Here is a 15,981-nt window from a genome sequence, read left to right as displayed (position 1 = left end):
GTGGTGGGTTTTGGTCAAGTTCTTCATAAAAATGAGAGTTTCTCGCTTTTGCGCTGCGATATATTACACACTCGTCCGAGAAAAACATGTTCGCCTTTGAAGGAAGAGTTGTAAAGAAATCGAGCATTCGCCCACAAGCCTGATGATGTTATTGCATGCCATTATCACTTAATCACTCATTCCGTTTACAAACGAATGTTTAAATACCTCAACTTTAAATCATTCTTCATACGAGCAGTCCATAATTTTTCGGACCGGCACCCGGGATATACTTAATTCGCGTTCCGATATTTCGGCTGACGACTTGCAGCCATTCTCAAGGTGAGTCGCTTGCAAATTTTAAATCACTTTACATACTGTGGAATAAACGCTCATGCCTAAGAGATAACACTGTTGGTACCAAGAGCGTCAGTCATAGATGAACCTGAGGCTTCTAAGAGTAAAACAAAGCAAGCGTAGAAGCGGCAAACAAACAGTGCTTACGAAGTATGTTGTTGATAATTATGGATCGCATGAAGACTAAGAATATTTCGTTTGTGAACGCAGACGTGAAATGAGGGTTTCCCATGATCTGTAGAGCAAGAAACCATCCTACCGGTTGAGCATATTGTCTGCTATTTGTATTTCCACAACTTCCTTGATCATTGAATCCCAGTAAGATGAGGTTGTGGCCAGTATCTTAACTTCATCGTAATCCATGGCATGGCAGTAAAGTTGTCAGCCGAAATACCGGAACTGAATTAAAAATACGTCGAATGTACGCCCGAAAAATGATGGAATATCCGATCCGCTGGGAAAAGTTCAAGAAACATTCTTCAGATATTTTTGTAACGTCGAATATGGTACTCCCAATTCCTGCTTATGGACAGACTTTTGGGGCGAACGTTCGACAGACGGTGCAGTTCGCCGCCGCGTCCCCGCACTCCCCCCCCCCCCCCCCCGCCTCTCTTTTCAAGTCGTGAAGTCGTGTTGGTGGTCGTCCTGAGCGGTGCTTATCTTTTGTTCAACCAGTTGCAAAAAGAGATTTTTCTCCCATCGGTTTTGGTGGGAAAGGATTCTGAAATCTTACAGTGAAATCACGCTAAATAGTTCGCATTGATTTTTCTCTATGGGTCCCATTGCGATCTGTTTTTTCAGGGTGTAAGTGGATTCATTAGCGACGATTTAGATTTATATCAGCAACAACAACAATAAGAAACAATAATTCATTAACATCTCTGTAATACATACGGGATAATGGGTCTTGGTGATCACCCTGTGGATACCAGCATTTAGTCCGAGGGCCGTTCATTAAGTAAAACAACACATTTTTTTCTGAAAGCAGTGTGCTTTCATCCAGGATTCCAATACATCATATTATTCGCCACTCATTTGACAACAAAACCATATTTTCAACATAATCTCCCTTCGATGCGACGGCCTTACGCCACCTTTCTATTAGGGCCTGCACGCCTGCATGGTACCATACTATTGGTCGACGCCGGAGCCAACGTCTTGCTGCGTTAATAGCATCCCCATCATCCACGTGCTACTTCCCGTGGAGTGCATCCTTCACTGGACCAAACAGATGGAAGTCGGAAGGTGCGAGATCTGGGCTGTAAGGTGGATGGCTCAAATGGCTCTAAGCACTATGGGACTTAACATCTGAGGTCATCAGTCCCCTAAACTTAGAACTACTTAAGCCAAACTAACCTAAGGACATCACACACATCCATGCCCGAGTCAGGATTCGAACCTGCGACCGTAGCAGCTGCGTAGTTCGGACTGAAGCACCTAGAACCGCTCGGCCACCGCGGCCGGCGCTGTAAGGTGGAAAAACCCAGCGAGTGTACACCTGTGAGTACTCCCAACAGGTGGACGATTCTGTCAGTACTACCAACATAGACGTGCACTTGAGCAGCGAGGTGTTTTGTTGTGATCCGTCGATCACCTCGAATGAAGGTGCGACCGCACATTCCAACATTACAGGAGTCCCGGCTGTGTGCGGCCGGTCGGCACGCGGGATATCGGACAAGTTTGCGCGATCGTGTTGCGTGATGGCAGACGTATCGCCCAACGACTCACCGTACTTCCGTTCACTGCCAGGTCTCCGTAGACATTCTGCAAGCGTCCCGCCAAAAGAAATTTAATATCTCTCTGCATGGAACGCATCTCCGTTACAGACGCCATTTTGAGGGCTACGTGTAGCACCGCCACCTAACGGAACTTCGTGAAACTATATAGGCTGAAGCGGTAATATTTCACGATGTCCCACAACAAATTTTGCATTTTTTTCAGCCAAAATTGGCAGAGAAAAAAATGAGTTACATTAATTATTCGTACAATCTGTTTTGGGCTGGAGGTTCTTGTGGGCCGGCTCCTAGATCAATGTGTGAACGTGGTGTGTATCGAACATTTTCTTTCTGGTGACGCACTGTCTCGGGGGTGAGGCAGTACGATCCCGGCCGCCTCGCGGTGCACTCTTGCCCGCGGCCTGGCGACATCGCCTCACTCGCTTTCCCTGCCGTGTCCTTGTGGCCTGTCTGTCACGGGATAGGATAGGACAGGCGGCCTGCTTTCCCTGATCCGCCCCCGGCGCTGCTCCACATCGCGCCGTGTCGCCGCCCCGGGCAGGGACCACCACCCGCTGTTTACATGCACCGCTACCCGCGACCCCCTTCTCTCGTGCGTCTCGACTTGCCTACGTTGTCACCGCTGTACCCAGACTGGTGAAATCGCGCGGAAACTATGCAGAGATCGATATCGACACAGAGAGCACGGCCAACTGGGACGACGGGAAACTATATCGCGCATCCGTAACCAACAGCGAGAAGGTGCAGCTGAGAAAAATTATGTGCTGAATGTTATTTAATTTTTTGTACATGCGACATCACAGTAATTGTAGACACATTTGCCACTGAAACCGAATACGCCTTCGGAAAGGTTTAAAAGACACGCCAAACAGTGACCCGTCCGTCTCCTCGAACTGGATGTCGAGTCAAACGTAGCGGCCACGAATTGTCCGTAAGACGCAAAAGAAAATACTTTTCAATAATGTGCCCGAATGGAACACCACATCGGGTGTTCGAAATTTCTGGAGAACAACAAAACACTTTCAAAACTAGTCCAAGAACGAGTCAACTTAGTGTACCGATACCCGATGTCTACTACGTCCCATGACTTGATGGTGTTATGCCATGTGTCGTCACGCATGCGTTAACAGGAAGAGAGCAGAACAATGACAATATTTTTTATGCGTCGATGCTACGTTTTTGGAATATATATTGCTGTACCAGACTGATCTGTAGCGTTGCCGAGGTTTAGATTAGGCCTAAAGATGACAATTTGGATGAGAGTTGGCCAAGCGATATCGAACACTTTAGTTAATTGCAAAAAGGCGACAGTTCTTCCGTATCGTTTAAAAACTGGGATGTGATCCTTATAGTGTTAGACTAATATAACAATTGGTTGTGGCCTATTTCGCTGCCGCTTTATTTCGTTGTCGTGCCTGGTACACCAAGAGATACAGTAAAATGGTTCAAATGGCTCTGAGCACTATGGGACTTAACATCGGAGGTCATCAGTCCCCTAGAACTTAGAACTACTTAAACCTAACTAACCTAAGGACATCACACACATCCATGCCCGAGGCAGGATTCGAACCTGCGACCGTAGCAATCGCGCGGTTCCGAACTGAAGCGCCTAGAACCGCTCGGCCGCAGCGGCCGGCGATACAGTAGAAACCGATTATTTTGGCATTATATTAGTCAGACCTGTTAACTTTGTCTAATTCTTAAAATGAATCCGTGTAAGCGACTTTTGAACCACGAATAAATTGTACTCGGTTTTGAGACGTGTCAAGTGGTTAAAATGCCACGAGCTTTCGACAAAGCGCTCCCTTGTCAATGTCAAATGGTATGACTGCCTGTGGGTTGCTGTTATCCCCTTATGTACACCAGCTGCTGGCTGTGATCTCACTGGTGCTCACGCGAGGCCAAAGAGATATAGGGGCGCTGAGGCATACGTCACAGCACGCGACAATCGTTTACAGTGGGGAGCGAATTACTGTTTGAGACCACTCTAACACTTCGTAGCTGCGCTTCTAGATAGACTCACGCTCTCGATAACGTACGTGAACACAGTAAATGACTTTATTGGCTACCTTTTCATTGATATACTGATTTCCCGCCTCCCACGAACGTAGCCGACCGCCGACCGCGTTCGCGATGTATCTCGGATAAGGCAACTAGCGTGACGTCAGAAATTCGTTGCCGGGCTCGTATTTCCTGTGGGCCCCAATCACGGAATCGCTATTTTTATGGGCATATGTTGACTCGGCGTTTGATGCGCCCACTTCAACCTCACGGTCGTTGGATCCCACGTCGCGCTGAATTACAGGCCACAGTCTTAAGGATATTATCGGTGATTTCTATTTCGATGGCGATTATTGCGAGCCTATGACAGATGTTTCGCCAAGTTCGACCCGGTGACCATTTTCTACAGCATGTTCAGCTAACGCGGTTTTTCTTAGGGTAACGTAGGCGATGAAACTTCTCATGATACTCCTGCACTGTTTACCCGACGTAAGACTGGCCACCCTCGCAAGTCATCTTGTAGACCCCCAGCTATTCTGAGACCTGCTGCGCCTTTAACTACCCTCAGTAAATTGCCGTATTTTTGTCGGAGGCCTGAAGATCTATTTGATTTGGTGTCTTTTTGGCAAACGGTTTATCTTCCCATAAACAGAGACACAAAACGGCAAAAGAGTCTTTTCCTGTTCCTCGTCGCTAGTCTTACTGTAAGTCTCACGTGAGATCACTTCATTTGTTTGGCGAACATTGTAGCCATTGTTTCTGGAGACCTTGCGGAGGTGACTCGGCTTCTGAATAAAGTTGACATCGTTTGGTGACATATTTCACCAGCAATGATAAAAATTAAGAAGGAGCTGAGCAGGTACTCGTTTGGTGTAAACCTATATTACAATTCGGAAATGGATGAACTCGGTTCACTTAGAAATACAGTTTTCATACTTCGTATCTGAAGTGTTGCAAAGCCTATCAATTTTTACGTTGCCAGTCAATATCATAGACACAAGTGCCTTGAATACAACACGGTATTTCTTTTAATAGAACATTACATAGAGGGTTCTGCACTTTTTGGTACTTTTACAATATATCCCCTCTATGTGGAATTCGTTTTAATACATACGTCTAGAGATTGGTTCTTACCTTGGGATTTTTTACTGTGATGGCGTAAAGTGACTTTGAGTCCTCGTAGCATATTACAACCATCTAGCAGAGCAAAAGGGTGTGTTACAATGAAAATCGATATGTATCTTTCGGCCACTAAAGGCAAATTTCCGGGTTAGAGAATCGGTTCAGTACGTTGGCATTAATCCATCATTAAAGTTTATATTAGATCACACCCCGCTCAAGAGTGATATTTTAATCCAGAACCAACATTACTGGCGCAACAAATCTTGATAGAGAGAACTAGAAGATTATAAACTACATTAAAAATTACCACTTCTTTTAGCCGATTGCGAAACCAAAAAGTAAACAACGTAATAAAGCGAAAGTGCTATTGCTCTATGTAACGAAGCAGTGGAACAATAGGATGAATATTTAGCATTGACTTCCACTTTCGCAGAACAGAACTGAAAGACGCTTACGCAATGAAATCAAATCGCGAAATCTATTAGTGTTGCCCGCCGTATCAACTTATGGACCGAAACTGATGTATGAATTTGGTTCACTTTCACTTGCGAGGAAAGCGCCACACGGAAGTGCCGTTGCTCTCTTGCAGAACTGCAATAATTTCTCTCGTGCTGACGCCGGCTTTTTGTTTCTTTCTGCAGAGGGCCGCGTGGAGGTGTCGCGTGAGAACAAGTACCTCTCGACGCTCGCAGCGGGCAAGGTCTTCGGTGAGCTCGCCATACTCTACAACTGCAAGAGGACCGCCACCATCAAGGGTAAGTCCAGCACATACTCTAACACCTCAGCCGGCGGAGTAGTTCACGCCAGTTTCCACAAGTTAATTCTGTACAAGCGCTATGTATAAGCTCATTTAGATGGAAGTTTCTATTTGATGTTACCTAAATATTGATAAGTTCGTGGTTATAATCTCAACTCGACGAAGAAGTATTTAATAGAAAAATGTTATGAGAAGTAATAATAATTACTGTCATAGAAGGGGCAGTCAAATGAAAGCGAGACAGATGGAGAAAGCAAGTAAACTTTCCATTATTTCAAAAGTAATCGCCGTGACTGTTAATATATTTATCCCCGCGTGTCCCCCATGTGAGACAAGATAGTCAGTTCCTTTGTGGAAAAATATCTGCGGTTGCTACCCAGGCTTGCACCACATTGTCCGAAGCAAGTAGACATCCACGAATGTCTTTCTTCAGGCCTACAATAAAATAGTAATAAAAAAAGAAACATCACATGGGGAGACATCGGGACTGTGTGGAGGATATGTAAGGGCTAAACACCGTGTGGTGGGCCAATATGTTGGCAAGGTTGTTTCGACTACACTTTTACGTAAAAAAAGACGCACCTCGAAGGGATTACCCGAAGGACAGTTATCGGTAGATGTGATGCACATATGCAGACTGAGCTTCACAAATTGAGCAAGTTAGTAATACGTTGGTCCACCTCTGGTCGTTATGCAAGCACTTATTCTTTTTGGCACTGACTGATAGTTTTGTTGCATGTTCTCCTTAGGGATACCGTGCCAAATTCTGTCCTATTGCCGCATTAGAGAGATCCGGCAACATTGATGCCCAAGTTCGGGTTTACCCGCACCCACAAGGCGAGAGCTCCCGCGGCTTGTCGTCGTGCTTGCCAAACCGTACCTTGGCCAGCAAGGTCGTCGGATCTCTCCTCAGTGCAGAACATTTGGAGTGTTATGTGCAAAACCTTCCAACCAATTCGGGATTTTGACGATCTAACTCAGAGATTGGACAGAAAAGAGGTTAACCATTGCGTTATTGAGTTGCTCAATTTGTGAAGGTCTTTCTCTTGAATAATCATTCATTTTTTCTTAAATTGTAGTGATTTGTTTGTCTGTACGCGTGTGGTACATCCACAGATACCCTCCCCATTCGCATAATTCGTTAGTGGTGCACCGTTTATCTAATTTCGTTGGGATATCCATATTTTTGGAGACTTGAGGAAGGCATTCGTGGCTGCCGATCTGCTTCGGACGAAGAGGTGCACGCCTAGGTATAATCGTGGTTCCTTAAGCAACCGCAGTCACTCTTCCGTGAAGGCATTGACCGTCTTGTCTCACAGTTTGGTGATTACTTTTGAAATGGTAAATAGTTTGCTTCCTTTCTTTCCTTTCTTTTTCACTTGACTGCCTCCTCTATTAAGGTTTGTCATCTTAAGAGTGATTAAAGGCATATAAAATGTGTACATCGTGAAAAGTTCGGTTTTTTGCGTGTTTTGTCAGTTAAGGTCGCGATATAATACACTGACGGAGTTGGGAAGTGTTGCACCATGAAGCACCTATCCGTTATTTATCAAACTTTCTGGAGCTGAACATTACATAACTGGTATTAAACGATTAAACTTCGATTTCATTCGGAACTGATAGCGATCATCATTATTAGTGTGATGTTGATTCCCTGGGCAAGAGTACACTCTTGTGTTCATTGTAACATGCAAGCAAATAGCCCCTGAATATCATCTTGAGGACTTTCTAGCCATGCTTGAAACACATGCTGCCTCAGTGCACGAAGACCGATGGCTTGAGGTTAGTATGAAACTATATACCGTGCCATCGCACACCAAACATGCTTTATGGGTGACAAGCAGGCCAGCCGAGGATCCGTACATTCCTCGAGGTGTTTGCGGTGTAAACTGCAGTGTGGCGTTTTGCATCATCCTGCTGGAATATGCCATTTGGTACCCTGGTTATGAAGTGTATGACAATGACGTTTACCGTTCTTGCCATTGACTGGCGAGCACACTCCCCTCAGCAATTACCGTATCAGTCCCGCTGTCATATCCAGTATCTCACAATATCGTGAGTGCAGGAATTGGAGATGTACGGGTCAAGAGAAGCGCTGCTTCCTATGACCTTTCAACAGGTCGTCTACTGATATATTGGCGTCGATCTGACGTCCACAGATGAATGGAAGACTCGCTGCTGAAAACCACAAAAACCGTTCAATGGCCCTGTTGACACGTGCTCCATGCAACTCCCCATTGTCTGTGATAAGGCGTCAGCAGCAAACGACCCATGGGAACTCGAGATCGCAACCCAGCTTCCAACATATTCCCGGCGGCTCATGGTGACACATCTGTTTGAAACCTCCGCCCAGATTTCAGCTGTTACCATCTATCTATTCATCAGAGCCAGTTGAATGATCTTCGCATGGATTAGTCCTTCCATAAGAATCCGAGCCTACTCTTTGTGCCACTTCGCCACAATTCGTTCTGCAGTCATTCCACTACAGCCAATGGTGTGTGCGACCTGTTGAATATGATTCTCCCGTGTCCCTCATGCCAATCATTCAACCTTTCTCAAAGTCCGAAAGATGGTAATAAACTGCAGCACATCTGCTTCCTCTGGGCGTGCCGTGTTGCTATCTCCACCTCAAATGTTCCAGTAACGTCGGACACACCCTATAGCGATCATGTTCTCGCGTCATTCTTTATCTGTAGTAGTTGTTATTTTCTGTGCTGAAAATAAGCTCATATGTATATGGGTGAAATTTTAATCAACATATCCAAGAGGTACGCAAGTACTGGAATATCAGCTTTATAGTGTTCTATCAGAGCGTTCATGGTGTAACACGTTTCATTTCTGTAAATAGATTTGTTGTGAACTCTGTGCCCATAAAAACAGTTCAGTTTTGTCCGATTGTCTTTCTTTCCTTGTAATGCAGTGTCTTATGTACAGTGAACACTCTGTTAAAAAAGGAAAACGTTAGGGAAATAAAAAGTCTTATAAGTTTATTGCACATAGTATTTTTCGTCCTATGTTTTTATCTGCTAGTTATAAGTGTGTCGTGAAATTTATACAAGTACAAGTGCTATTTGGAAAGTAAGGTGTGATCGGTCGTGAATTGGAAGCCAAAATAAGAATAAAAAATGTTTCATTTTCAACAGTTTACTACATCTGCCAGCTATTTCTCTACATAGTCGCCAGGACAACTTAGACATTTGTAGTAACATTGTACCAACTTTCCAGTATCCTCTTCATAGAAGGCAGCTGTGTGTGTTTCCCACCACTTGCCTGTGATGGACTGCAGCTCGATGTCTGTGCCAAAATGTTGTCTTCATAGCCAGCGGTTCATATCAATGAACATCAGAGGGAGCCAACTCTGGGCTGTATGGTGGTTGATCAAACTCTTCTCTTTGAAAACACTGCAGGGGCTTCCTCATTGTTCCTGTAGTGTGTGGCATAGTGCTGTCATGAAGAAGAAAGTACATGACAGGAATGTTATGTGGGGGTTGCATGAAATTAGTGGGCACCCATACTTGGGAGGAGACACCATTGTTCTTAGTACCTGTATGTGCCCACTGTGTACTCAGAAGTGAAAAGAGTGACATGATCCAACTGACATGCATACTAGACACACTGCCCAACACATGTATGCAATTATTTATCAGATTTTCACTGTCATTTCCATTTTGCAGCCTACCAGACCTTACTTTTTGAATAGTCCTCGTAGATGTCAGTTTGTCTTTGTCTTTGATCTATTTGCTTTTTCCTCACAGTCAAAAAATATGATTAGAATAAGGAACCATTAAGTATACTATCTATAAGTATCCAGCACCCAACACTCAGAGACTGTTGTTATCATTGTAATTTATTACTCTTATTTGTAAAGCACATGCACAAAAAACACATCCACATGAAGCTGTGTCCAGTGAGTTAACATGGTAACTGAACAAGGAGGTGTCATGGAGAAAAGGTGCAAAGTAAGGAAGATAATGGTTTAACTATGGCCGCTTCTACTACAATTGGTAACAGGCAAAAGACAATAGTCATTTCCTCATGAAATTGCCTGATGACTCATGCAGGCAATAAACACAGCCAATAGAAAGAGCTCAGTAATCTCCTAATCAAAGTTCATAGCACTTATTTTAGTCCATCTGTAGAGAGAACCTAATTTTGCTTGTCAAAAAGTATATTCTTATAGAATGTTGCTATAGACTTTTTACTAAAATGGGAATAAAAAAACACTGTCATATTGTTATCACTGTGCCATACCAGTAGGCAAAGCAGAAAACAGGAATAATAAAAATGGTTATGTAGACCAATGGACATCGAAAGTCTTGTTCAGTCAGTTAAGGAGTGGTGCAGCATCAGAAGTGTGTCATTGACTGTTCCGAGTTAAATACACACAAGCTCCTGGAATCATTAGCTGTCACAAGGATGTCAGGTTACCTTAACGGCTCTTGAAAAATGAAGAAAAATATTTCATGATATCAGTTTGTACACGGAAGAAACTACAAAGTTACAGGAATTGACTCCTTTGCATCAAACAAAAGGAAATTGTGGGGTTTTGATTGCTAGCAATGTTTCAGAAGATATGAAATACATGAATTCATTCTACAGTACAAAAATTAAGTTTATAAACAGAAAATTCAGTTTCATTGAATACAGATAGAAATGAATAATCTCAATCTTTATTTTACTACCTGAATTTTGTGGATACATTTACCAGCTGCATAATCTGTTTGCATGATCGGCCAAATGGGGCACAACCATCTGTAGGCACAAATCAGCTGCAAAAAGTAGACGTAACACTTGAGGAAAACACTTGTTGTAGCTGGGATTCACAGTCATAAAAAACTGTTTGAAGGACATCATCTTTACACCAGTGACTGTTATAAGTTTTTATTACACACAATTGCAATTTGGCCTTATCACCTGATAATGGCCTAAGGCCAAAATTGCAATAGTGTGTAATAAAAACCTTTAACAGTCACTAGTGTAAAGATGATGTTCTTCAAAAACTTAAGGAAAAATTGAGGACTCACAATCAAAGAATTATCATTTACAGTTTTCTTGTTGTAGAAACATTATTTTTACATCATTAGGAGTAAACTATGGCGAGTTTTTATCATACAAAATGAAGATTCTACAGAATGGATTAAGCTCTCATGTTTCTGCTGTGGTACGCAGGCAAAGGTGATCGTTCTCTTGATAATATTGATGTGGGTGATGAGCTATGGGTTCTGTGTGCATATGTAGCAACAAAACAGAAGTTCATGGAAATTTAAAAGTGTTGAAGTTTTCTTCCAAGTATGTTATGGCCATTGTCTTCTGGGACATGAAATGACAACTGCTGATCCAGTTTACAACTGAATAGTGTACAGTGAGACCTAAGAAGAAGCTACAAAGGTCACTTCAAAACAAGTGACATGGCATGTTTTTTAAGTTCTGGTGTGGTTTTGCTGCACAATACCACCCACCTGCCATAAAGAAAAAGAGAAATATCAACAACTCTTTGCAAGTTTCAAATGAAGGTTGATAGAGACTCATCTTTATTGTCCTGATTTGGCTAATGGAAATTGTAACCTATTCTTCAATTTGAAAACTGGCTATCGTCAATGCATTTTGTTAAGGATACAGAGCTTGATGATGCTACTAAATCGTCTCTAAGGTCACTGGCAGAAGTGTTCTGTGGCAAAGAGTGTATGCTGCAATAAGTGTGTCAGTGTAGGAGAAAAAGATGCTGAGGAAACTTTAGCTTGAATAACTTTACTGGGTATTCCATGAGGACTGGTCAATAATCTGGAGTATGATGGCAATGATTATTCAGAGCTAAAAAGTCTAGTAAACACGGGCTCTAAAATGTTTACATCAGGAGCTTTGAGTACTTCTTCATCTGTGATACTGCAAGACAAATCTCTTCTACTGCATTCTTTTTGTTTTCCATAGTCTGAGAGATGATATGGTCCAAAACAAGAAAAAAAATTCAGTAAACGTGGGCTCTAAATTACATACCTTTGGAGCCATTAGCACTTGTTCATCTTTGCTACTGTGAGCCATGTCTCTTCTACTGAACAAGTTTCATAGCTCTTAAGGTATGCATTTTAGAGCCCATCTTTGTCAGACTTTTTGCTGCAAATAATCAATCCTGTCATATCCCTGAGTATTGAGCATTACTCCTAGGACACCCTGTATAATAAAGAGTGGTAATGTGTGCTAGTATTCCTCTAATATCCAGATGGAAGTTACATTTTGAACTGACTACATATCAGGAGTAGTAATGTTCACATGATGGTCAGTTGCATTATCATTCAGTTGTTTGATATATTTTAACACTGAATTAGTTTTAAATACTCATATAAAGCTATTTTATTGTTCTGTGATATGAATGAGATGGTGGGTGTTGCAGCTGCGACTGACTGTAAGCTATGGGCTATCGAGCGGCAATGCTTCCAGACCATCATGATGAGGACTGGCCTCAGCCGGCAGGCAGAGTACACCGACTTTCTCAAGAGGTATGTTGTCACACAAGTTTCTTTTGTAAACATAATTTGTTAGTGCAAAAGACAAATGTAATGTAACTCTCAGCAGTCATTAAACATCCATGAATGATTTTTTTGCCAAAGAGAGGTCAGTGAATTGTACGTTTTGTTACTGTCTTCTCTGTATCTCAGCTGTTAATTGTTTATTTCTTTTTTCTTTTTTTTAGTGTTCCCATCTTCAAGAACTTACCTGAAGAAACACTCACAAAGATATCAGATGTGCTGGAAGAGGTGGGTGATGTTTTCTGTAGCATACTGAATTATTGTTGAAACATGATGTACTGTTAGTTACTGAACTGTAGTTTAACACTGGTACTAATCATAGTTCATTCTGTAGTATTTAATATTAAGTTCCTGGAGAATTTCAAATCTGAAATTGTTACTGGAAGTTCATTTTTTTGTTCTGATTCGATTTTATCATACATTCAGTCATGTACATGATTGTGTTGACTGCATGATTAGTACAACAAACACCTTTGTTCACAGATATTCTCCTGCATTGCATTTTACAAGTGCAATTCATGTTTTTGTTGTCATGTTACTTGATTTGCTACATAGATAAGTGTTTGAGTTGTGTGTTATAGTGAAATGCAATTTTACACACTGAACATTATTACAACTACCGATCTTGAATGTAAGTAACGTGACAAGTAATCTGTGACTTTTTTCTGTTAGATAACTTGCTTGGTTAGTGATTTGACTAAACAACAGTGACACACACAGGTTCTAGGGAAGTCTCAGTTAAAATATTTTGTCACTTACCCTGTGTCCTACAACTAGTTTGTAAAGATGTTCCATATATTACACATTCAGATATATAAATGGAAAGTTTTGATGGAATATAAATAAGTTAAGGAAAAAAGGTAAAAACTCAGTGAATGGTTGAAGTGCTGAGTTGTTAACAGGCACAAGACTGAGAAGGAACATTCTGTCAAGTTTATGTACCCACTGATAATGCAATGCTGCAGCTATTTGAAATTATTTATTATACAGACAATGTATAGATACATTTTTCCAAGAGGGAGTAGTTTTACTCCTAAATTATCTGATTATTTTGATTAAACTATTGGTTGGTTGGTTGGTTGGTTGTTTTGGGGAAGGAGACCAGACAGCGAGGTCATCGGTCTCATCGGATTAGGGAAGGACGGGGAAGGAAGTCGGCCGTGCCCTTTGAAAGGAACCATCCCGGCATTTGCCTGGCGCGATTTAGGGAAATCACAGAAAACCTAAATCAGGATGGCCGGACGCGGGATTGAACCGTCGTCCTCCCGAATGATTAAACTATTGAATATTCTTATTAGGCTAATGATAATTTGTAGCACTCATTGTAAACAAGCCATCATTGGTTACAGATGTAGATATTCATTGTAATGTGACCATGTAGGTATTAAGCTAGTAGTAGGACATAAGCAGGAGCTATTTCAGTGGATAACAGAGTGGGTACCAGCTTTTTCAAAGATATGATGCTCATGCCTATTTACTGTGTTAAATATAGCTTGAGTACGCAAATGAATATTATAATGATAACTTCTTATTAATGCCTTTTCTAATAGCTGCTTCTCTTTGTTGATCTATAAGTTGACTTTTTCCACATCATAAAGATTTCCCTACCAGGTGGATCTACAGAACATGATGACTGAATGAAACATGTTTGTCTGTGTGCAAAAAAGAAAAAACAGAATCTAGTAAAATTAATTTTCGTCAGATACATTTGTCATAATATGGTTTTTTTTGGTATGATGTATCAAGGACTGTCACACTGTGCTAAAAATAATGGTTTATTTGATTTTCTGTACCTTAGTAGTTGCTCAGAAGTTATGAAAAAATTGTTGGAGTAGCATTTGAATGGTTTACAATGGAAGCCACTTTTCTTGGAGCTTTTTAACATCACTAATGTATTAGACACTGTTTGAAGGGCAGCAGAGATGTCTGGAAATTTTGACAAATATTTTCTCTGGTGATGATGATGAAGATAGTACAATGGAGCTTGACTATTCCAAAAAAGGTGATTGTATTTTGAGTGACTCAAGTATCCCAGATGATGAACCTCCATCTTGTGAAGCATCTGTTGGGACTTCATCTGCAGAGGTTCATGAAGCAGTAGCGCACCATCAGTTTGTGCAAAAAGTATGGATGAAAATGGCTTTTCCACCTGAGAAGTATGTAAATTACTACAAGAAAACACTGAAACTTTGAATATTTACAATAAAGCCAAAATGGAGAGGTGCTGAGCACTTTTGTGCTTAAATAATCTTATAACCCCCTTGATGTATCAGATTTTGGAGGTTGCAAAGGTCTTTACAAAATGTGGGGAGATGTTGCAACACTCAAAGCAGTTTGCAGTGACACTGCATTGATGGAAGCTGTAATGGCTGCTATGTGAGCAATACTTCAAAAATCTGCACCACTTGCACTCAGTTGTTTTAAGGATATGATTCAGTTCAGATATGAAGATATTGCTTGACTCGACACAACAGTGCTCTGATCCAAGTGCTTGGGCAAACCTCTTAAAGATCAGTGGGATATTAGGAATAACAAAGGGAGACAGTCTGACACTAAAGGTTGTTGGAATAATTTTACTCGATATGGCCAGCAAACAAACTGAACTGTGGTTCATTGCAGAAACATTGGATACAATGATGGATGTTTCTGCTGAGGATAAAACAGATTTAGCAGCTGCTGAAATATCATTAGTAGAAAGACTGAAAGGCTTAGTGCCAGGCCTACAGCATAAGGTGCACTTGAAGGAGAAGTCATTAGGTGAACACTACATCACTGTTACTACTGTGCGTACAAATTTCAATTGTTTCATTCAGTACAAAGGAGAGAGAGTTGCTTTGATTAACTAAAGCAATGGGCATTCTTAATGCCACAATTCCATTTTGTAAAGATTATTATTGTTGGAGTTATATCAGGTAATCTAGTTTTGAATTATCAGTAGAAAAATACTGAGAATATTTTATTTAAAAAATTTTACATGTTGAAATGTAAATGCTACTTAAAGATGTAGATGTAGATTATCGTTACCATATTGGTAGAGTCCTTGTTTCCTTCATTAACCTAGTGATGCTAGTAAAATGACATTTTAGTTCCGCCTGAAAAGTGTTGAATCTTCCCCACTTGTTTCATTTGCAGACATATTACAATGAGGGTGACTACATCATCAGGCAAGGAGCACGTGGTGACACATTCTTCATCATTAGCAAAGGACAGGTATGTAAAAGAAGTGTGTGTGTGTGTGTGTGTGTGTGTGTGTGTGTGTGTGTGTGAGAGAGAGAGAGAGAGAGAGAGAGAGAGAGAGAGAGAGAGAGAGAGAGAGAGAGAGAGAGAGAGAGCATGTCAGTGTAGTCAGAACTTCATAGGTGATTTTGCCTGCAGCCATTAGCACTGTGAAGTTGGAAAGGGGCAACAGTGCTTCTAGCCGTCAGGGATATTCTTAGGCCGACATGACTACGGTATCGCCTAAGTATCCTCTGTTCTGCACTGGAACAAATAATTAAACTGATTA

At 41.5% G+C, this 15,981-nt stretch overlaps 1 protein-coding gene across 1 annotated transcript in view; it reads left to right on the top strand.

Moving 5' to 3' along the window:
- LOC126457316 (uncharacterized) overlaps positions 1–15,981 on the top strand; it is a 235,499-nt gene that overhangs the window by 198,382 nt on the left and 21,136 nt on the right. The window contains exons 2-5 of the mRNA XM_050093510.1: positions 5,837–5,950; positions 12,341–12,446; positions 12,641–12,704; positions 15,609–15,686. Coding sequence (XP_049949467.1) covers positions 5,837–5,950; positions 12,341–12,446; positions 12,641–12,704; positions 15,609–15,686 — 362 coding nt within the window. The remainder of the gene's footprint in view (positions 1–5,836; positions 5,951–12,340; positions 12,447–12,640; positions 12,705–15,608; positions 15,687–15,981) is intronic.

This window comes from Schistocerca serialis, chromosome 2 (genome assembly GCF_023864345.2).
Source record: "Schistocerca serialis cubense isolate TAMUIC-IGC-003099 chromosome 2, iqSchSeri2.2, whole genome shotgun sequence".
NCBI classification, from domain to species: Eukaryota; Metazoa; Arthropoda; class Insecta; order Orthoptera; family Acrididae; genus Schistocerca; species Schistocerca serialis.
Note: the sequence above shows the minus strand (reverse complement) of the source record. Positions and strands in the feature narration are given on the sequence as shown.